At 45.5% G+C, this 22,245-nt stretch overlaps 1 protein-coding gene across 2 annotated transcripts in view; it reads left to right on the top strand.

Moving 5' to 3' along the window:
- Positions 1 to 230: 230 nt before the first annotated feature.
- ntn2 (netrin 2) overlaps positions 231 to 22,245 on the top strand; it is a 40,175-nt gene continuing 18,160 nt past the window's right edge. The window contains exons 1-2 of one of the 2 annotated variants that reach the window (XM_071462888.1): positions 231 to 481; positions 13,251 to 14,518. In XM_071462888.1, the coding sequence (XP_071318989.1) occupies positions 13,468 to 14,518 (1,051 nt within the window). In that variant the 5' untranslated portion in view covers positions 231 to 481; positions 13,251 to 13,467. Of the gene's footprint in view, positions 482 to 2,828; positions 3,166 to 13,250; positions 14,519 to 22,245 lie in introns of those variants that run through there. The other variant, XM_071462889.1, reaches the window with a different exon arrangement.

A 22,245-nucleotide genomic window follows, 5' to 3' on the forward strand; every position in this document is an offset into this window, starting at 1 on the left:
CACCTGTGCTGCACTGAGAGAGGCCAATTAGATGAATTAGATATGGATTTTAAATAACTCGGCTTTATCTCCTCTTCATGGACGACGAGACGTTTCAGACTAACACGGTGTACCGTTCAAACCTTGGTGTCAGCGGTGTGACTGAGCTTGGCAGGTATCTCGCCGCAAGAGGGCACCCTTCCCCTACTGAATACCAGTGGGGGGCGGGTGAGGGGGAGGGGGGGGGGGTTCCCTCTGGACAAGGTAAGCATCTCTCCTTGCGTCCAGCAGCAGGGGTGCCAAAAAATGAAGCGAGGAAAAAGCAGGAGGCTGACATTTTCTCCAGGGTGTCCGCCGCAGGGAACCCAGCACCGAGAGCCCCGGGCTTTGAACAGACAGACCGCTGAGACTTGTTTTGCAGACAAAATCAGCGCACTGATCCAAGTGCAACAACTCTAAAGGACCGAGGAGAGCTCCCCGCTTGAATCCCATCTGACAGCGAGTGAGTGTGTTGCCTGTTGTTAGTCTTTCTTTCTTTCATTCTGCCTTTAACGCAGTTTAATCTCTCCCGCTTGTAATTGGAGAGATAATCTACCTCGATTAGTGCCTTGCTGGCGCAGCTTCTTTATTTCACAGAAATGCGTCAGGGTTGGCGCCTCTCTGGAAAAATGCATGTGCTTGGACCATACTGTCAGTGAGGGAATAGACCGCACTGCATGACCGGGCAGGAAACGAGAGAAGGCTGAGGCTGACAGCAGAATCTTTCAGGTTGTTGTCATGTTACTGAACTAAAGATTTACAGTATTATGTTTATTTCTAAGAAGCTCTGAACAGAATCGTCTCAGTGAAAACCTGAGCATTTTAACAGGAGGGAAAAGTGTCAGGGTAATAAGAACAAAGACCAGGGGACAGTGAGAAAAATATAATTAGAGCAGAACAATTATAAAACTAGACAAATTGTAAACCCATTAAAAAGTTGTTTTTTTTTTTAAGATGAGGGGAAATTTTCCAAAGAAGAATTGGTCTTAGAGAGATAAAAGAAAGAAGTGAATGGAGAGGAGGCCAGAGGAGCAAAAAGAGTAATAACAATAAATACAGACGGAGGCAGTTTAAACGATTAAAACATGTCGTAATTCCTCTCATATTGAACAATATTTCATATCTGCACACTTGCTCTAGTTTCATTAACTGGATTTATTTTATCTTTTTGTTTTTGTTTTTTTTCTTTTTGTATTTCTTTTTTTTTTCTTTTTTTTTTGTTGAACTGGCACCAGTTTGTGTTTAAACTGGCTGCCTCGGTTTCTTCTCCTCTGACCTGCTCGTTGCCGTCGTTAGTTTCTATTGGCTGCAGGTGTGCTCCGACATAGGTGCCACACGCACGGCACTGGGGTTAATGCTTATTATCTCCAGTTATCCTCGGGTTTGGATACTTGTTTAAACGGTCTTTGTTCTGAGATTAAGCTTTAGAATAAAGGTACCAAAACGCAGCCCGGTCCCGTGCCGAGCTGGGCCCAGCCGGGCCGGGCTGTCCCACCCCCAGTGGATGGTACAGTAAATACAGGAGGAATGTTGATCAGCTTACAGCGGAGCCAGGAGGTGCTCGGGATTTGATCGGCCGTGATGCTGGAGGCTGCACCTGCAATAACACACAGAGCAACCCGCGGCCTGTCGCCTGTAAATTAACGGGAATTATAAAACGGATTGTGGCCGTCCTCACGGTTCTGCTGGGCTGGTTTTTACAAGTGTAACATATGTTTTTCTGTACGCATTCACAAAATAAGTAGCTCTGGTGGTCAGATGAGATTGGCTGAGACAACTTGCAAGCTGTAACAGGCGAACCAAAAAAAAAAAAAAAAAAAAGCCATTATTGCCTCCAACAAAAGTCACCATTCATGACCCCTGATGATGATGATGACCAATATTAATAGAATTTAGCCCTATAGATCACAACTAGATGTTTTAATTCTAAAGTCACTGTGAACCAGTGGTCTCTCTCTCCAGCGCGCTTTTACGCACACTCTCCCGTGACAGGCTGAAAAACTGCTCATCATGACAAACCACATTTAGCTGTTGCTCTTCAACCTACACACTAACAGAGGGGTATAAAACCATATGAATGCAGTTAATGAGTTAATGTGCTGCTGTCATGGCCGAGGGCGCAGGGCCACATTTTCCGTGCCAAAACGAACCTCTTTCTCTTTCCACACACACACACACACACACACACAACAGACCATGTTCATGATGCAACGACGAGCCAGTACCATGATCTATTTAGTTTGATGCTACTTTTGTCGTGATATATTAATAAAACCATCAAAAGGTTAACATTTTTGCTGTCTTGACGCACAGGCGTACGCTAATAAATCCAACATGTGTTGGACCATTATTAGGATTAATAAGTTATAACATTCTGCATCTGCCTCTTGTTTCTGTGGGCCCCGGAGCCCCGCTAGGCCCACTCTGTTTCAACAGGTTCAACGTTGTGTTCTCATTACGACCTCCATATGGCTGCCTGTGAACACAGTGAGCCATGGGGCATTTAGAGCAGGCAGCACAGTAACAATCAGTCCGTAAAGCGGCGGAGGTATTTGTTGTAAAAGTGAGACCAGTTGTGTTGTTTGAGAGGAAAAAAAAAAAAACCTTGAAGCAAGTGGTAGTTTGGTCAAGTGTTTATTTTCGTTTGCGCCTTATTTTGGCTCCACAACTAAATTATGCGCATCACAAGATTACAGGTGAAATTAAATTTAAGTTAACAAAATACAGTGGGCTTTTCTATTTAGCCCCCCTCCCACCAACCCTCTCTCTCTCTCTCTCTCTCTCTCTCTCTCTCTCGCACACATGGTTGGGAAAATCTGGGTTTCATTTTAATGGGGAGTAGCCTACCCCGGGCTCGCTTTACAACCTATGGATGAATTGGACGGTTTTCAGTTGGTTTGAGCTTCGGGCGCGGATGAGTACAGTGGTCCACCTCCTCTCGGCGTCCCCTCTCTTTTGACTATGTGGCAGGGATTTTTCTTGACTTTAAACATTTTGACGAGGCGAACGTGAGAAAGACGAGACACTTCTGCGTGTGGACAGGACGATTTCTGACGGAAGACAACCTAAAGACTAATTGGTGTGGATCTCTCTCAGGAGACGTCTTCTTAAATTCAGAGACAGCGACAGTCGCGACCTGACACCGGGGTAAGCTTATAATTTGCGGGTCACTGTGCCTGTTTATTACACTCCCAGCGTGTTCGTGTTTTTTTTTTTGTGGAGAGCAGATTTCAATTTTACGCACCACTTATTTCCTGAGACGAGAAGTAAGTGACTCACGGCGCTTGTTGTGACGGGCTGTCCATTACCTGCCATTTGTTTTAAATGAAGGCAATGACTATCATTACTTTATTAAAGGCTGCGGTCGTGTGACTGTAAGTAGGTGTTTGAGTCGCTGAGTCACCGGGACGCGCCGGATCAGAGCGGCGGACACCGCAGACAGGTGTCAGCCTCCTCGGTTTACAACTGGCCCGTGGGTCGCAGCAAGAAAAAAAAGAGCAAGAAAAACAGCCCGTGCCGAGGATTTAATACGAGGTACAAGAGGTGGGCTATACGGAGCCAGTGAGCTTTAATAGCGACTTGGAGTCAGAGCCAAGTGTGGATGCCAAAGCAAGCAGCGCGCTCCTCGGTTCCCGTCTTCCTCGGCACTGCCCTCGCCAAGTCTCCCAATGCGTTTGTCACTTCTAATATTTTCCCTTTTCGCTTTGACGCCACCACATGCATAAAAACATTTGTATGAAAAAATACGAATGGCATATTTTTGTCTGCTATTAGTAAGGCACAATAACTTTGAAATACAGCCCCATATAGAGTCCAGAAAATGTGTTTTTTTTTTTTTTTTTGTCATAAAGATTGATGTGCAGCTCAGGTTTAAAGAGAAGAGTGAGGTAGATTTAAGCCGTGTCTTCTCTGTGGTTTATTAAGGATTAACGTGATAATAGGCTTGATTAGACACTGAAGCTCATTGTGGGCAAGGTGTGACAGGAAACAATAGCTTTGACGACAATAATGAGCTCCACCCACTGCAAGCTCATCTGCTCTCCTCTCTCAAGCACCAACAAGCCTGGAAATGAAAGAGAGAGTCCCATACAGATTGCTTATCTTAACTGCTTCAGTAGACTTAAAGTATGCCCCTATTGCACACTGAAACAGTGTCAGCCACTTGACCTACTTCTCACTCTCACCGCAAATGACTGGAGTCAGTCCACGAAGAAGGCCTCTGAATCCTCACTGCTCACCGAGGTCAAAGGGAGCATGTGGAACATCAGGTTTAAACTGGGAGACACGTTAGAGATGAATGTGTCTAATGAGGTGAGGTGCCGCTCATCTGGAGTGCAGTCATCACTTTCCTGTTTGTGCAAATTAATCATCATTATTTAATTGCATCGCACCCTGCTTCCATGAGTAACAAAGTGAGGGGGGTAGAGCCAGGAGCAGCTGAAGGCACATGATGTGGAAGCTAATCCAAAGCAACACAGTGCAGATTTTTTTCACTCCTGGGATTGTGTGTGTGTGTGTGTCTGTGCGTGTGTGTGTACTTGTATGTGGTATTTATGAACCTTAGAGAAAAGCAAGTGGATGGAGATGTAGAAAGCTGCAGAAACACAGGCAGATCATTTTCTCCTGCTTTGAAAAGCAGGATTCCTCAGGACTCTTGGCTCCGTCCACCTGAGCGAGTAAAGTCAACACATCTATATTTTTCTTCTAGGGCTTCAGCAGCTTGACGGGGTACAGTAACGCTAGATCTTTCTGTCAGTCCCGTCTTCTCTGTTTTTGTTGGGTGTAACCATCCATCCCCTCCTTGAGTCAAGTTTTTGTCATTGTGAACAAGTGATTCAAGCCGAAAAAAAAAAAATCAGTGCAGCTGTCAATGAACTCAAATATCAGAATGATCAACTTTCATAATACAGCTGTTTCTCAGAAGCTACCATATCAGGCTCTGGCACCTGATTACAAAGCAAATATACTGGTCTAAGTTTTCTTGAATGGAAGATTAATATTGTAGTTTGACCCCAAGTGGAATTTCACATTAGGCGATTTTGTGTTTTGTTTTGTTTTTTTTCCCTTCTGTATCAGTTTTATCCCTGACATGAATTTCGTTTTGGACCTGGAGATGGATGTGCTGTGATAAACTACCCACTTCACACACTAACATACTCACACGTTCACCATCTCTGCTTTAGAGGTGAAAATGAAGTTGAAATGCTTTCTTACTACTGACTTTAGTGGCCGTGTGTTTTCTCGTTGAGTGAAAAATTGGGTGTGTGTGTGCTTACCTTTCCTGTTAAAATACCTGTCATTCGTCAGCGTGACACCCAAGATGTCTCCCGCTGTGGGAAGAGGATCCGGGGGCAAAGATTTCACATGCTTCGTCCTGCCTCTCCCTACGCCCTGCTAGGCCTGCATGTGTCAGCCACACATTTGCTCCAGATGCAGGGTGATATGTGTGTGTGTGTGTGTGAGGTCCACATGTGTGTGTCGGTGCCCACTTAGTACCTATCAGTGTGCTTATCTGGCTTGGACATTGTTGCTGATCTCTGTGTTGATACAGTTCTCAGGCGTGATGGGCAAACAGATGATTTCTCCAAAGGAACTGAATTCATTTACTTTCTATCTGTCGTTTTGATGACAAAGGACTGGAGGCATGTTTGGCTCCCCCGATGCTATGACAACCACGTGCGTTAGCTGCTCGCTCATCTGCTCATCTCACTGACAGTTAGATAGCATGTGAGTACAGAGAGCAGAGCAACACACTCTTAAAATAGCCGACTGCTGCCATAAAGTTGGACCGGCTCTTTGCTAGCATGCTAACCTGTGAACGGAGCGTGACCTCCCAAAAATGACAGCGTCAGTCGTGCCGACAAGAGACAGATCCCTCTGGTGGTGGCAGTAATTACCAGATGAGCAAAGAGTGAATTAAGATGACGTTGTTATAGAGGTCGGTGTGAATGGATGGGGCAACAAAACATCAGACTTCAGCTTTGGAGATTGCATTTTGTTTCCCATTTCAAAACAGTAGTTAACATTTTTTTTTAGGACGACAACCATGCCCTGACCTCAATCGCATGTTTTTTTACTGTAGCCATGACGATGAAGGTCAAACCCAAACCATGATCTTTCTCTAAACCTAACCAAGGGGTTTTTGTGCCTCAACCTAACTAAAGCTTTACCACGGTATTGTAACATAATAAAACAGATTTATTTAACAGCTTTGGAGGACATAAATGATGACACTGATGATAAACGATGAATGACATATTCGCAGTGTAATTCGAAAGACTTGTGGTTTTGATTTCAGTCATGCCAAAAGACAGACATTTAGGTTCTTTCCCGTTTTCAATGGGAGACCACTGACCTCTGACCTCTAAGCAAAGGTCGCCTGGTGTGCGCCCACATTGCCGCTGGGTGAGAATGAGCGAGGGGAGTAGGGAAGAGAGTAACAAGGGAAGAGGGGAAAGGGAGTTGTCTGATGAGTCACAAGCTTTGGCCTCCTCTACAGCGCGTCTTCATGCATGAGTGAGGGCTCATACTGTAAATCCATCTACTATACTAGAGAGCATGTGTTCGTCCGTCAGTAACAAGCATGTTTCAGTGTAATGTACGCAACCATGCGACTATTCCAAGCACTTAATAAAATGATTTGTGTTTTTTTTCCCCCTGTGAGTTCAAAGTGGGTCCTCGCTTTCGGCTGTGGGGTAGAGGTTGCTCTTGTGCAATGGAAAAAAAACGGACTGTTTTCCTGTTAGGGGGGCTTTTTGGGAAAACCGCGGCTCTGCCTACCGCAGCCAGCCTTCAAAGGGCTTTGAATGAGTGCTCACCTCTCCTCTCCTTAAATCCTTCCATCCCTCTAAACGAGCTACTTCCTCTCGTATCCAGGAACACCTCGCCTGCCTCTCCCCGACCACCACCGTCCAAACACACTGCTGCAAAGCTGTGGTCAGGGGTATACTCAGGTCCATGGGAAATGTTCAATCAAGGAGCCCTCAGTCCACCCTCATGTGCTGAAAACAGTACACTTTGGGAACTTTAACCTTTCAGCATTTTCCTGTATGTCTCTATCATCTCTGTGACTGCATGGCCTTCATCCAGTGACAAACTTTGAGAGGGAATCTATGGCTCTGCCTGCCAGCGCTGGGCTGTGGGTGTCATCCCTTTCTCAGACGCATCTTGACAGCACATGTAGGGGAAATATTTCTTGTGTTTGAAAATGGATCACAGCTTGACATAGGAGGCTATAAATTTTTTGAACTCTTGTCCCTTCATTCCCAGGTCCATCGCTCTGTCAGTTAAAAATCCAAGTCAAAGTACGACTTTGTCCTCCCCCTCTCTCGAGTGCACAACTATATCTTTCATTTGTGAAATAGTTATTCAGGACTGAAGCTTTGAGGGACCTCCTTGGTAGATTCAAACCCCTGCTTTGATTTGTAGCAAAGATGCCACTGTTTGGTTACACACAATGACTTTCTATTATTTTCAGCACCAGTTCTTGATGAAAATCAGTTCAGTAACCTGATGGTTGAACTGTTCATTGTCTTTTAATTTACTTCATTCTTACTATAAACTGCATTGAACAGAAAACACAAAAAATGTTTGGATGTGTTGGTTCATGCAACAAAGAACCCTTCTGCTTCTACAAAACTGGGTTTTTGCCTGATCGTTTCTCACAAATTAACCCCGTTTAACCCTGGGTGTAGTGAGTCACTGTTGCCCAGAACTTTCTGCCTGCTCATGTCCTCTCCCTTCCCTACACCTCCCATTTTCTCACCGAAAACACTGATCTCACAGAAAACTTCATTAACAGAAAAATACACCACAACTTGTCCTATCAGCATTTTTCCCCTGCTTTTCTAATAAACTGTATATGTGCATAAACACAGAGAGCTGTAGCTCAGCACAGTTTCCTGTCTGTGAATCCATGAGAACCGGCCTGACCTCATATTCCACCTCGCGCTGTCTGTCTTCTCTCCTCCTGTTCGGTTCTGGATCAGGTTCTGTTGATCTAAAGAACCGCTGTCGGACCCTGGGCCAGTCATGTGGGCTGGGCCACAGAAGCTGCTGCATTCCTCTGCTGGGCGTTCAGTATTTCTCCCTGCAGTGTCTCTCACTGTCAGTGGCAGAGATGGAAAGGCAGGCACTCTTTCATTTGATAGTGTTTGAATCTTCCTGCTCTCTGTAGCCTCACAGCCACTTCTGAACCTGTGGTGTATTTGAACATCCTAGCGACAGTCTTTTTTAGATTAAGTGTTACAGAGACACACACAGAGTTTCTGAACAGACATAAGCAGGCTTGAAATTTGTCAGTGATCCTCCAGCTAATGACGCCCTCAGCTGTGAGAGTTGACCCCCTCCTGCCCTCAAACCTCCCTGCTCCTCCTCCTCCCCTCCTTCTCCTCAGTCCCTAATGAATGCCAATGAGGTGCTCTGAGTATGCTTCAAATCCACACACACACACACACACACATGCACGCACACTTACACAAACAACAGGATTGTTGTCACCACTGCAGAGACGGCCATCATCAAGTGGAATTCAGAGACCACTACTGTCTGACCCCTGTTAACTGAGGCCTGTCAGTCATGCTGATTCATCTTACCTATCGTGTGTGTGTGTGTGTGTGTGTGTGTGTGTGTGTGTGTGTGTGTGTGTGTGTGTGTGTGTGTGTGTGTGTGTGTGGATGCAATCTTGGATATGATTCACAGATAGGACAATCAAAAGCTGAGATATTACTCTGGTGAGTAGCATCAAACCATGTGCAATCTGTGTACTGGGGAGGGGGGGGTTCTGACTTTGTTGCTGCTCTCACTGTTCTTTTATATTCACACAAAGCATCTTTCCATGATGATAATGAGAATGGAGGTAGCCCTGTTGTTAGCCTATTAAAAAGTCCTCCATGCTTCTGGCCAGCCACTAATAACCCCACCAGGGATTACTGTACAGCAGGCTGGAAGGACAGCAGGGCACCAGTTGGGGCCTCAGCTTGCTGTCATCTGAGAGAGGCAACCCAGAAGACCTCCATTCACTCCCAGTCTGAGAGGGGCCACCACGCCAACTCTCTGGAGCAGCTTGAAAGGCTCCCACTTGGGATACAAAGTGGCTCAGCTGTCCCTCTCCTATCCTCACCTCCCCCGGCACCCTCCTCTACACCCAAGCCAAATAAAGCCTCTCAGCGACTTCTGTTTTCCTAATCTGTGAACTCTGACAGAGGCGCCCACGCTTGAAAGAGACACAGCTCAACATGGGATGATCTCCCGGTGACAGGGAGAAGCTGAAAAAACGTTCCCCGGAATGTCTCTGCTGAAATCACCAGACCACCCTGTCATCTCTCTCTCCGCCTCTCTTCCTCCCTCTCTCTGTCGCTCCTGCTGTTCCTCGCCCACCTCTCTTTAATCTAATTTCCCTTCCTTTTGCCTTCCATCATCTACCTTCTCTAATTGGGCTGTCACAGGCTGATTAAAACCAATGAATCTGTTCCTGTTGCCAAATGGCCTGAGTAGTCTTTGTGGCTAAGTGCAACTTCTTATGTAGGGGGCTTCTCTAAAAGCCTCATATTTTTTCATCCGTTCACATCCTGTGCCCATAATACTAATGGACAAATTATTTAACACTGCAGTAGCTTAGCCACTGAGGATTGTGGCACACGTACATTTTCCTTGCCATTAATCCAAAGAGGAATGTTGCAGTGATGAATTGACCATACAGTTTATATTTGTCACTGAGACCCAGTGCAGCCACTCACTTGGAAATGGCTTGGCTGCCACAGGGAACAGTTTATCTTTTATACACCAGATGGTGGTAGGTTTGTGCGCGGGGGGTCAGATCCAACTTTGAAGGCACAATCAGTGATCGAAATGTAAACCAAAGGCTAGCCAGTACTGAAAATCAAACCTTAGACTGGAAGCTGATATCACACATTGTCTCTACTGGCCGGGTAGTTTAGCATCGGGACTGAAAAGAGAAGGAAACAGCTGGCATGACTGTATTCAGCTGTAACAAAACTGGCCTGCCAGTGACAACAGTGTGACATTTTTACTTTTCAGTTTTGGAGCAAATTAAACAAATAAAATATATGTTAATTAATGAGTTTTAGTGGTGCTGGTAGGTGGAGTTTGGATAGTGCCAGGTTTTCCCTTTTTATAATCTTTGTGCTAAGCTAAAAAAACTGGTGGAGGTAGCTTCATATTTACATGAAATTTGTATTAATCTAGTCAGACAATTGCTTTCTGGAACAGTAAAACATTTTTTTACAGTGGCATTGTAAATAGATTTTGATGTCTGAAGAGCTTCATCCTCTCCTCAATAGATTCCTGACAATGTTGCAACTAACCCAGCATTTCTGTGTGGTGCTCACTGTCTTCTTCAGGGAGACAGAGACGTGGGCCTGCAGCTGTTGCTACTTCAACCACATTTAATGAAAGACAATGTCTGCCCCCATGGAGGGAAACTTGTGGCTTGTTAAACACACTGTCAATGCTGAAAGCAGAGAATTTTCTTGCTGAAACTGATTCTTAGCATTTGAAAGGTCAGCCAGCTACACCACTGTGCCGACATCCTGGCCAGGCTTCCAGATTCAGAGAGATTTTGTGGAACTGGCTCACATTTAACAGTTTTTATAGTGATATAGAATAAGGCTTATGTTTTTTAATAAAGACCAGATTTTTCTGCCAGAGCACAGAGTTGTTGGCCTGTCTCAGAGAATTGTTAACACTTGCTGCAAGGCTAGCATCTATTTCAGAGGGCATACAGAGTGGAATTAAACAGCCTTGTCACTGTTCTCTCTCTGTTTAACCTACACGCTCATCTGCCAGACTCGCCTGACAGCACCAGACCCTGGAAGAATCTCCCAGCAGGCCCGGCAGCACGCGGACCGCACCATATTTAGTCATCCAAAGTCCAGACACAGACCAATGCAGTCCTCCACCTTAATCTGTCTCCCCTCTGTTTCTCTCTCCATCTCTCCCTCTCTCATTTTTTTATGTCCTTCCCACAACTCCCTCCCTCCATCTCTGTCACTTTCCCTCTCTCTCCTACCGCTTCCATTCATCTCTGTCCTCACTCGCCCTCCCTCGAGTCATTTCTGCTTTATCACTGTCGTGCCCCTCACTGTTTCTCTCCCCCTAATGTGTCCCTCTTTTCCTTCTTACCCACTTAAACTCCACTTTCCTTGTGCCTCTTTGTCCTCTTTTCTAGTCTCTTGTGTCTTTCAAGTATTTTCCTGCCTGGTTTTTTACAACTCTTTCTAACTTCCTCTCACTCCCTCAGCGACATGCCCATTGAATCTAAAGTCTGACTAATTCCCTCTTTCCATTTTTTGTTTCTTCCCTCACCTGTCATAATTTCTACCTCTTCTTCCTGCTCCCTTCCACCCTCCCTTCTTCTTCTTCTCTCAGAGCCTCCCCACTGTCTCTTTTCTCGGATGAGCGTGCTGCTGATGGAAGCTGGGCCTGGATGCTAATGAGTTGCTAATTCTATCAGCCGCCTCTCCATGCCCTCCCCAGTGGGTGTCAGGCCCGCCAGATTTACCACGGCCAGCCTTTTGATGGAGTGCCTTGGCTGATGAACTCCCGCCAGCGTGCTCACTTTCACCTCCTCGTCCTCAGACACATGTCATTGATCAATGTCCTTATCTGTCCTGGCAAGGCCCACTCTCACTCCAATCATTTATGAGCAGGCCCATTCCCTGCAATCTATTTTTCACATGTTAAATGTTGTAAAAGCAGGAATGTTTTCATGCTCAGGTCTTTACATTTCTTTGGGTGGCTTCTTTAGAGGAAATGTATAATTATGTCTTTATCCCAAGTATAGTTAAAAAACTAATTATGAAAAGCAATTTTAAATTATGTGTAGCTGCCTCCTAAAAGTTGTGCATACAACTGTGGGACATTTTCTTCCTCACTGTCTTCCTGTCCTGCATAATTCCCTCACACTCTTTTCCTTTAATACCCGACCTGCGCTTGAGGAGAGGCCAAATGGCTGGGTTTAAGCACTTGAGCACAGAAGAGTGGTCCTATTTACCAGGCCACTGGGCTCTTTTTGAGGGTTGCTAGCTTTGGACCCCTCACACAAGAAAAGAACGAAACTTTTGTTTTTCCGACTCCCCTTAAATCCGTCTGTCTGCCTTCCCCGCTTGACTGAAGTGGATACAGAGGCAGCCTTTTGTTCTACCAAGATGAAGAGGGATGCTGTAGCATAAGAAGGGGAGAGAGGGTAGGAGGAGGTGGGTGTGATTCATTGTAATTTAATAAATACCTCGCAAAGAGGGTCGGGGTGCCTTCTCAACCCCTCAGCTGTCTGTGTTGAAATGGGGCTCCTCTAGATTTGACACCCAGGGAAGTAGAAAGGGGATTATGGGTGGAAAAGCCTCAGGCCATCTACATCTCTTTCTCTGTCTTTTTCTTTACCCCAAAGCTTTCTCTCCCTGCGCCCCTCAGTCTTTCTCTCTTTGGGACCAGGAGGCCCCTCGTCTAGCTGTGAGCATATCAATGATGTCATCCAGGTACCTATCTTGACCCAGAGATTTAGAAAGGCTTGAATGGAGTCTCATAGCCTCGGCTCTTCTAATACAGAGTATAATCCTCAAATAGCTATCACTTCATGTGAATTTTCTGGTCCAGCGAGTGAACATAATGCTGTCCTCTCTATTGCACTGTGTGACAATAGTGTTGCAATGGTTGATTTCCCCTCGGATTCCTGCAAAAATCAGTAAGAGCTCAAAACCAGAGCCATGTCCTCATATATAAAATAACCTCCTTTTTTTTCCAGGACCAGCTTAATACAGAGGTTTGACCAGGGTCACACACGGTCCACTGCTTTGCAACATCACCAGGGATTATAGGGTGACTTCTGCCATGCTGCTCAAGCATGACCAGAAGGCTTGGCCAGTTTTGACCTGAATGGAGGTACTGAATGAGAGGCAGGCATTGAAATTCAGGGTGCAGTCACTTGCAGCCACTAATGTCTCTCTTTAAATGGTCACATCCTTTCTCTTGGGCCTCCCATCTAACTGTCTTCTCCTTTGACAGGCTTTTAGTCAAAGAAAACACTCACTTAATTGTGCAGTACAAAAGATCTCCATTGATTTCCTTGAGAAGGGCAAATATAGTCTGTTTTTTAAGATGCACAAACTTGTTTTTATACAGTTGAATTTAATCAGTGTCAGTTTCTGTTTTACATCCTATTATGGTAAAAATATGTCTATGACACTGACCTTTGTGTTTATTTCTCTCTCTTGCAGGAAGGGCTCTGGACAGCCTGAAGTGAAGGGTCACTGAGCTCAGACGCTCTCCTTCCACTGACTCAAAATTATACACACGCATAGGGGAAAGTCACAAAAACAGACACATCCACACAAGGACACTTACTCACAGTTACACTCATAGACTCTTGACTACACACACACATACACACACACAAAGACAGACACACATTCACAAACAGGCCCTCTGAGCAGGATGAGGGAAGCCTGGAGGTGCCTGCTGGGCCTGTGCCTCCTGGCATGCTCAGTCTCCACCCACAGTGCCACCAATCCCTTTGCAGGACAGCAGACCCCTCCAGACCCTTGCTATGACGACACAGGTGCAGCCCGCCGCTGCATCCCCGAGTTTATCAATGCTGCCTTCGGCAAGGAGGTGATTGTGTCCAGCGTCTGCGGCCGGCCTCCGTCCCGTTCCTGTAGTGTGGTGGAGCGGGGCGATGATCGGCCTTCTGTGCGCACGTGTCAGATCTGTGACGCAGCTGACCCTCGCCGCGCCCACCCTGCTTCCTACCTCACCGACCTCAACTCAGCCCATAACCTCACCTGCTGGCAGTCGGAGAATCTGAACACCTCTCCGTACAATGTGACTCTCACCCTTTCACTGGGTAAAAAGTTTGAGATCACCTATGTCAGCCTGCAGTTCTGTTCACCACGACCTGAGTCGCTGGCCATATACAAGAGCATGGACTACGGCAAAACCTGGATGCCCTACCAGTTTTATTCCTCACAGTGCCGGCGCATGTACAATCGGCCGAACAAAGCGACCATCACCAAGCAGAACGAGCAGGAGGCTCTATGCACAGATGGCCACACTGACCTCTACCCACTCTCTGGAGGACTCATTGCTTTCAGCACTCTGGATGGACGGCCCTCTGGTAAAGATTTTGACAACAGCCCAGTCCTCCAGGACTGGGTGACTGTCACCGATATCCGTGTGGTTTTCAACCGGCCCCAGCTACCCCGGGAGCTGGGACTGGGGGCTGGAAGCAACAGCGGAGGGAGAGATGATGACCCCATGGCAGTGACATCAACGCTGCCAACTTATTTCTATGCAGTGGGAGACTTCCAGGTGGGCGGGAGGTGTAAATGCAATGGACATGCCTCACGCTGCCTGAAAGACAAGGAAGGCAAACTGGTGTGTGACTGCAAACACAACACAGAAGGACCTGAATGTGACCGCTGCAAGCCCTTTCACTACGACCGACCGTGGCAGAGGGCCAACGCCCGCGAGGCCAATGAGTGTCTGCGTAAGTCTTTCCATCTATCTGTCATTCTTTATACATGTTTGAGTTAGCCTGCGATGGAACATATTGTGTAGATCTATCTTTGCCTGCAAAAAATACACAACAGTTCTGAAAATTTATATTCAGCACAACAGGTTTTCTGAAAGACGACCTAACACAGCGGCTGTATAACGTTTTGTCTTATGTTGGTTTTATCAAATCACATAACTAAGATGAAAACAAGTTATTCTTGTAGATCCAGCCTTTATAGAGATATCATTTTTAGAGTTTTCACCTCAATTCAGTGGCCATTATAAAAGAAGCATTCAAATGTAGTGTGTTGAAACACATGCATGCAGATTGCGTGCTCTCTGTTCAGCTCTCCTCCTTGCCCTATCCCCTCCCCCTCCCTCTTTAGTGTTAATGAGAGGATGGGACCAGGCCAGGAGACTGAACCCTGTTACACACACACACATCAGTTCCACTGCCGTATAATGTATGATACAAACATCCCACTCTTAGTTCAAGGAATGTAGGAAAAGTTTTAAAAAAGAGTCATGACCTTTCCACCATCCAACTTCAGGACACGAGGACAGCAAAGTCAAGTCAGGCCAAGAAACTGAACTTCCACACATACACACAGGGAGGGAAAGAGGAGAGATTTAACCATGATGTTTGACTGTCATAATGGTAATTAATAATGTTGCCAACATACTGGATGGGTTTGTGTTTATTCAGGTGAAGAGTTCTGGTAGCACATAATGGTTGAGCTGGCAACGTTGGCAACTTCTCTCAAAACACACTGGCCCATCCTTTCCTTTCACTTCCCATCAGCCTCTTCTGTTTACCATTCCTCTACAGGGAAACAGGCCCACTCTCAACAAAATCATGTTTTCTGTACTTCTCCATGAAAAAAAAAAACTCATTTTCTCAAGCAAGTCTAAACAGTGGATGACAACAGCTCAAGTCATTGGCGCACGGCTACAGCGAAGTCATCCAAGAATGTTATTTGGCAGTGTTAACCTTTACCTCAAGACATGCTCTGTAAAAGTCATCCAGACGTGCTCTGAAAGGATGCCAAGTAAAATTACAGCAATTTCTGTGGCAGTTTTTGTTAATGTAAATGGATAAACTTTGTATTAGATTAGGGTTTTCTATGATAACGGGTTTTTGATGTGATATTTTGCATATATATTACCTTCATGGCTGTACAAGGGTTTTAGACATGCATCATGGTAGTCATGTGTTTTTAGCAGGAATTCGTTCTCTAATATGTGAATGTTTCTTTGGTGGTAATTTTTCACAGTATTTCTCTGTTTGTATAAATAGACATAGGTGGAACTTAATTCAGGTCAATTTTAGTTGTCATAAAAATTTGCTAGTGTAGGAAAATAAAACCATATTAGAAACCACTGTCCCCAATTTAACCTTTCTCTGTAATGAAATAAAATTACAGCCAGAGAGAAAAAAGGCGGGAGTAGAACACTGAAAAACAGTGTATATTTCTCAAACATGTTGTAATTGCTCAGTGAGCTGGCCTGAGATCATATTTAGCATTGAACTGTGCCAGATCTGTTTAAAGGGGGACAAAGAGTGACAGAGCCAGAGGAGAAGGGCCACTTTAACATAAGACCAGCCAATGAATGCAGCCTCCCCTCACTCTGTGCTCTGAAACTTCCCATGCCAACACTACCATACTTTGGCTTCTCACCTGGTCTTGACACCCTCACTTACACAGGCACATACACACCTAGCCCCCTTCTACAACAATATCCTGTAAATCCCTCAGTGTTTTCTCTCTCGTACTCTTGCATACACCCTCTTTCAAATGTCCCGTAGCTGTTTCCGAAATGTTACACCCGTTTCCCGTAGATCTCTTCTCTGCGGGATTGATATGTCACTTCTGTCCATGATTTCTTGACTAAACCGCCCGGCTGCAGCGGCCAACTCTGATGACCTAATCTCAGTGTTGATACAGGGCAGTTAAAGCCTATTGCAAGTTGCACGCTATACCTGATCACACATCCGGACACGCCAAAAAAGTTAGTCCCAGATGTCCCCAATTTCATGTTCCACAAGCCTCTTTACAGCTTATTCCGGTAGAACTGGTTCCAAGATATCCTCAAAGTAGCAGGAGAGCCTTTAAAAAGCCTCTCCAATGTATATTAAAGCCCATTCTTAAAATGCACCCACCCCTTGTTGATTTCTCAGCTTGCTTTTCTTTCTGACATAGTGAGTCAAATGGCGGCGGGCTACGGAGCAAGCCCTGAGGCATGCCACTGTGGCAGTGAGGTGTAAGTATTTAGACTGTGAAAGTGTGTAAGAGTGGCAAGCTACAGAGCCGGGGAGTCCCTTAGGTGTCACCAGAGCCTTCATGAGGCCCTGGGGGTGTTTGGATTGGAGGGAGGGTCTGAGAGGGCTGCTCTGAGGTCATGAGCCTTTGTGGGGTGGTGACAAGGTTAAGTTGACGGGGAGAAGGTTTGTGGGTAACTCAGGAATTCAGAGTGGGCAGATGTAGAGCCAAATCAATGCTTATTTCACACCCTGGCTCTGAGTCTGTCAGTGCTTGAGAAATTATGTGTCTGGTAGCCAGATTTCACCACTTTAAACATTATTGTTAGGATTGTGTTAAAGATTTTGCAAGGATCTGCTCCCACTCACAGCAATCTTTACCCTGCAGACGAAGAACATTGTCTCTGACAGGCTGGTTTGATTGTTCGCGGGTCTTACTAAATGTCTGACATGCACCGCACCGAGATTGCTGTCTGCGCTCTTGGCAAGCTCACGTACAGTCTCCAGACACACGCCATGCACACACACGCCCATCTGCCGCCACCCTCACTATGAATCCTGCCTGAAGACATTGGTTTACAAATCCCCGCTCTAGTAGTCAGAGAGGGCAGCCTCGTAAAGGAGCGTGTCTGTTTGTATTGAGGGAGACATGATGGAAAAAGCTGTGATTTATCTGCCCAGAGTTTGAGCCACAGGACAGAATGAGGAAACAGATGGATGAGAGCTATTTGGTTACTGGTTGTGATGGAGTATTGGCTTTTCTGCTGGCATGGTCAATGCAGTAATTTAAATACTATATGTTGACTTAAAAATGTGGGACGCTATATCATGCCATAATAGAGTCTGCCACAGTCACTGCATAAGATGAAGAGGCCTCTTGTGGAGTCAACGACAATGTGACATCCTGAGTAGATGATAATTTATGGTGGCGTAGTAGCTCGCTACTCTTGGCTGTGTCTGCAGCCATCTTGGCCCTGTTTGGCTGCGGCACCAAGCTGTTCTATTCTCCAGCCCTTCCTCTCTCTCATTTGGACTCAGCCAGCAGGAAGTCCAGAGTACTGCTCTGGGACGCTACGAGCCCAGGGCCAGACACCATCCATCCCTAATGGACCAACCAAGCCAGGTCTGCTCCCAGTGTTGCGCCAGGCACACTGTTAAGCATTCATAGCATTAAACAGAGGTCATGTAAAGGCTGTTTGAGTTGCCATTTGAGCTGATTTGCCAGAAATGCAGGTGAGCTGTGGTTGGGAGCACAGTTGGGTGTTCCTGCTCTGCTGCAGTGTTTGGGTGTGGTGTTGAATATTTTTCATAGTAAATTTGACATATTGAAACCAGTGGGGAATGAGTGATATGGTAGGTTATTCTGTTTTTGCACAAGAAGGGGCGTTTCCTTTGAAATTAAATCAATCAACCAAATAACTATTCACTGCAGACTCTCATTATACATCGGTCCATGTCATCACCTGAAGGAAATTCCCACAAATTAGTTATTACCTCTAAAAAAAGTTATTAGCTGTTATATAATAAATGTTATTAGATCATGTCTGCTACACTAATGAAGCAGCAGTTGCATTAAAATGTGAATTTTACAGCGGAAGAAGGAGAAGCAGAACAGACAGATTTTGAAGTTGCAACTCTTGTTTCGGGCCTTGTCAAACCTTCTGTGGGGGGGTCTTGTGGTTTTTGGTGGGCTCAGCCTCTGGTTTTTGGAAACTATTAGGCGAAATTAGGGGGACATTGACAGATGGGTTTCTTAGGAGAGTAGTGCTATCCAGCAGAGGTAGGTGTGTGTGTGTGTGTGTGTGTGTGTGCGCGCGTGTGTTTGTGTGTTTGTGTGTTTGTGTGTGAGAAAGAGAGAGAGAGAGAGAGAGAGAGAGTGTGAATGTGTGTGTCAGAGGAAGAAGCCAGCCAGGAACACACACTCATGAACGGAGCTCAGAATAAGCTCTCAGATCTCTACACAGCTATGGAAACTCTGAAGACCACAGAAGTACAAACTCTCTTTTCTATTTCTCTCTCTCTCTCCATTTTTCTCACTGACAAGGGGCAGATGGTTATTTAATGCTGATTAGAATTTCTAAATAGGCCTCCATCCTTTCACAGCAACCCCCCCCCCCCCCCCCCACAACATCTCTGAGCAAGGCCAAGCAGAGGTCAGGCCCATGTTCCAGGCATAGCGCAGATTCGTCAAGACACTTTTTAGGCCTGGCGATTCAGAAATGACCTCATTCTTAAACACACCACACATGAAACCACAGCACAGTTTGTGAGGTTGCATGATTTGGATAACATGAAAAACACTACAGTGTATAGCTTCTCATTCAAAGCATGGAGAGGAGCAGGATTTGTCTGCTTTTATCCGTGCAACCTCACAAGACACTGAACCCTGAAAATCCATCTTTGCAGCACTCAGCAGCCTGAAACTGTACTCCTCGGTCAGCTGAAATTTTCCTGTCTGTCCCTAGAGGGCATCATGATATGAATCTCTGAAGTCAGATGCCAAATATAGATGAGTAAGGATGAAAAAAGCCAGAGCTGCCTTGATATTACTGCATGCACTGTATGTGCCATGTTCCAGCTTTAGCTAATTGACTTTAAGACCCTCCCACCCCTCCCACCTCCGCCCCCTGTCGCTGCAGGCTAACAGGGAACCGACACTTCAATTACTTACGGCACGACACTCAAATGAACAAGAGATGTTTGTGTGTGTGTGAGTGTGTGTGTGTCGAAGGGGGGGTTGCTAAGCGAAAGAAAGTGATTTTGAAAAAGAAACCTCCTGTGCTTTCAAATAATTACACAGCCAAGGAATGTTGTTCTAAAATCAACAGCCCTATGAAATGATGCCTCTGGGGTGGTTAGCGTGAGACGACAGGGCTACGGCACAGCGCGGCCAACAAACAGGAGTTGTGTGAGTTTTGTTTTGGTGCTGTTGTGTTTTTAAGGCTTAGAGCACAAGTACCTTTCTTTATCTGGCTGAGACCAGAGAGTTTGGTCAGTTTGCTTTTATTCAGTCTGTCAGTATTGCAACTCTGGTCCTTGGCCGGCCCTCAAGGGACAGATGCATTTCTCGTTCCGTGAAGCCACTCATGAAGGCTCACTGGCAAGCAGCGACACAGTGAAACAAATGCTAAGGACAGCAAAGTGTCAAATAACTGCATTAATGTCAGCCAGGGTAAAACCTTGGGACACGCTCTGCGGCTGCCTGAGGCCAAGTGCATGTGTGCATATGCATCTCCTTGCATTTGTGCATGTGTGAGAGCCACATGTAATCTAGTAGTGCGATGTGGTGTTTCATCCTGGTGCCAAAACAAACTGGTGGAGCTGTAGTGTGTAGCGTGCCCACCCTGCTCTCCCAGGCCCCCATCGGCTGTCTCGCACAGATGGTAGCAATCACCTCCCGAGGTGCCCGTCACCGCCGGCACTCACTTCCTCTCTACCCGTGTGTAACAAGATTAACTCTCTGCCTGGACATTTTCTTTCTTCCACCTCTTCTTTTATTTCATATATTTTTCTCTTTTTGCTGAAATCTGTCATTTTTCTTCTCTCATTGAATTTCTGGTGTTTTGGTAATGGTTTGCCTCTTTGTTTTCTTGCTGTTGCAGGCCTCTGTGGTCTGTTGCTTGAGAAAATATGTGGTTTTTGGCTGCCAGCTGGCGTTGATGGTGGCAGCAAGATTCAGAGGCTGTTAAGAGAAAATATATTTGTTAAAGATGAGAGTATGACAATTGCTTGGCTCCCTTTAACCGCGATTATGGCCAACACAGGCCATCGAAGTGATCAGTCGCTGTCACAGTGTTTGAAATCATATTTGTCTCTACAGACATTCATGCACATGGAATGGATATTGTCTGTAACTGTATGTGAAGAGACAGCTCTGGTGTGAGTAATGTAAACAAATGTTTAAATATGGAGCAGTCTGTCCTTCACTCCATGATCACATCCTTATGGACCGGCTCTACTGGGAGCAGCCAACCCAGCTCTACCTTTCAGTCCACAGGTTTAACACCTCCAGCTCCAAAGCAGTCTAAAATGTTCAGCTAATAATGGGGTTAAAGATAAAAGAATAAACTTTCTTGTATTGTAGCGCCATTGTGGAGTCAGTATTATTATCAGTGGCTGTAAATTAAGCTCTGATGATGAGACAATGGGAATCATATAAAAGAGGTTTTTAACTGAACAGTTTTTAATGTTTATTTACAAGTTCAGCTTTGATTGATGAGACTGATCAACAGCCTGGGTAGGAGATAAATGAAAGTGGCACAGATGAAGATCAGTTTACTTGTCACAAACAGTACTGCTCAGCTTGTGCAAACAGTTATATAATTTATTTTGTGGCTCTGAGGGGAGCTTTTTAAAGGTCTGAGAAAAAAGATCCTGATGGTGTCATCTGGGGAAAATCAAAATGGGTTTGGAGAAATAAGAAACAGAAACAAGGGCATTTATAAGACAGGAAGTGTTCAGCAAAATACATTACTGAGTAGCATTTTGGGAAGGGTAGGATCTAAAGTTCTGGAGGAATTAGGAGTCTCAATATTTTGGCGTCTGTTGCATCAACTTTGCCCATTTAAAAAAAAAAAAAAAAAGTCTCCCATCGGTTTTCATTGAGACCTGGTAACTGTGAAGGGCAAAGCACATGATTCATATCATTTTCATAGTCATCAAACCATGGATGAAAGCTATCAGTATGTGCATCCCTTAAAAATACCTGAATTTTACTGCTGAATTGTGGGTTAACCCAGGACTCTGGCTTCCAGTGCAATCACACACAAGCCTGCATTACGACCTGATCACACTGTAGTAAAACATAAAACATTTTTATGCCCCTCCTTCACCATTTCTACCGCCATCTCTGGCCAAACCGGTGAATTAATTCCATCTGTCACTTTCTATTTCTAAACCAGCCCAGGCATCACACATATCTCCCAGAGTGGACCTCATGGTTGTGTATGCCAAGGGTCATGGCAAAAGGAAATCTGTTTTTACGTCAGTTTTTACTGACTCTCCATGATAATTTCATTGCACAGCAGTCGTCTGCTTCCGTCCCCGTGCTCAGGACTGCAGAATATTGTGAAAGAAAAAAGAGCAACTGAGACAGATAGAGAGTAAAGGCAAAGACGGGACAGAGATAACAGTGTTTAGATGTGGGGAAGTGAAGTGGACCAGAGAGAGAGAGGGGGGGGGGACAGAGCTAAGGACTCAACTCTCCACTGACACCAGGCCCCCCAACCTGGCAACCCTCCAGCCTAATCTCGTTAAAATCTTTCCCTGCCTGATGCCATCCAGAGAGAGATGGAGAGATGGAGGAAACGATGGACAAGAGAAAAAGGATGGGGAGGGAAGCAGGCAAAAAGAGGGAGAGGCAACCAGTAAGAGTATTTGAGATATTGTCTCATGAAAGTAAAAGGAGAGAGGCAGGGAGAAGGAGGCTTAGGGGAGGGGTGGGAGAGGAATTAAGGGGA

The sequence above is a fragment of the Trachinotus anak genome, unplaced genomic scaffold, assembly GCF_046630095.1.
Source record: "Trachinotus anak isolate AG129_WGS33_773 ecotype Australia unplaced genomic scaffold, CSIRO_AGI_Tana_v1 ptg000025l, whole genome shotgun sequence".
Taxonomy (NCBI): Eukaryota; Metazoa; Chordata; class Actinopteri; order Carangiformes; family Carangidae; genus Trachinotus; species Trachinotus anak.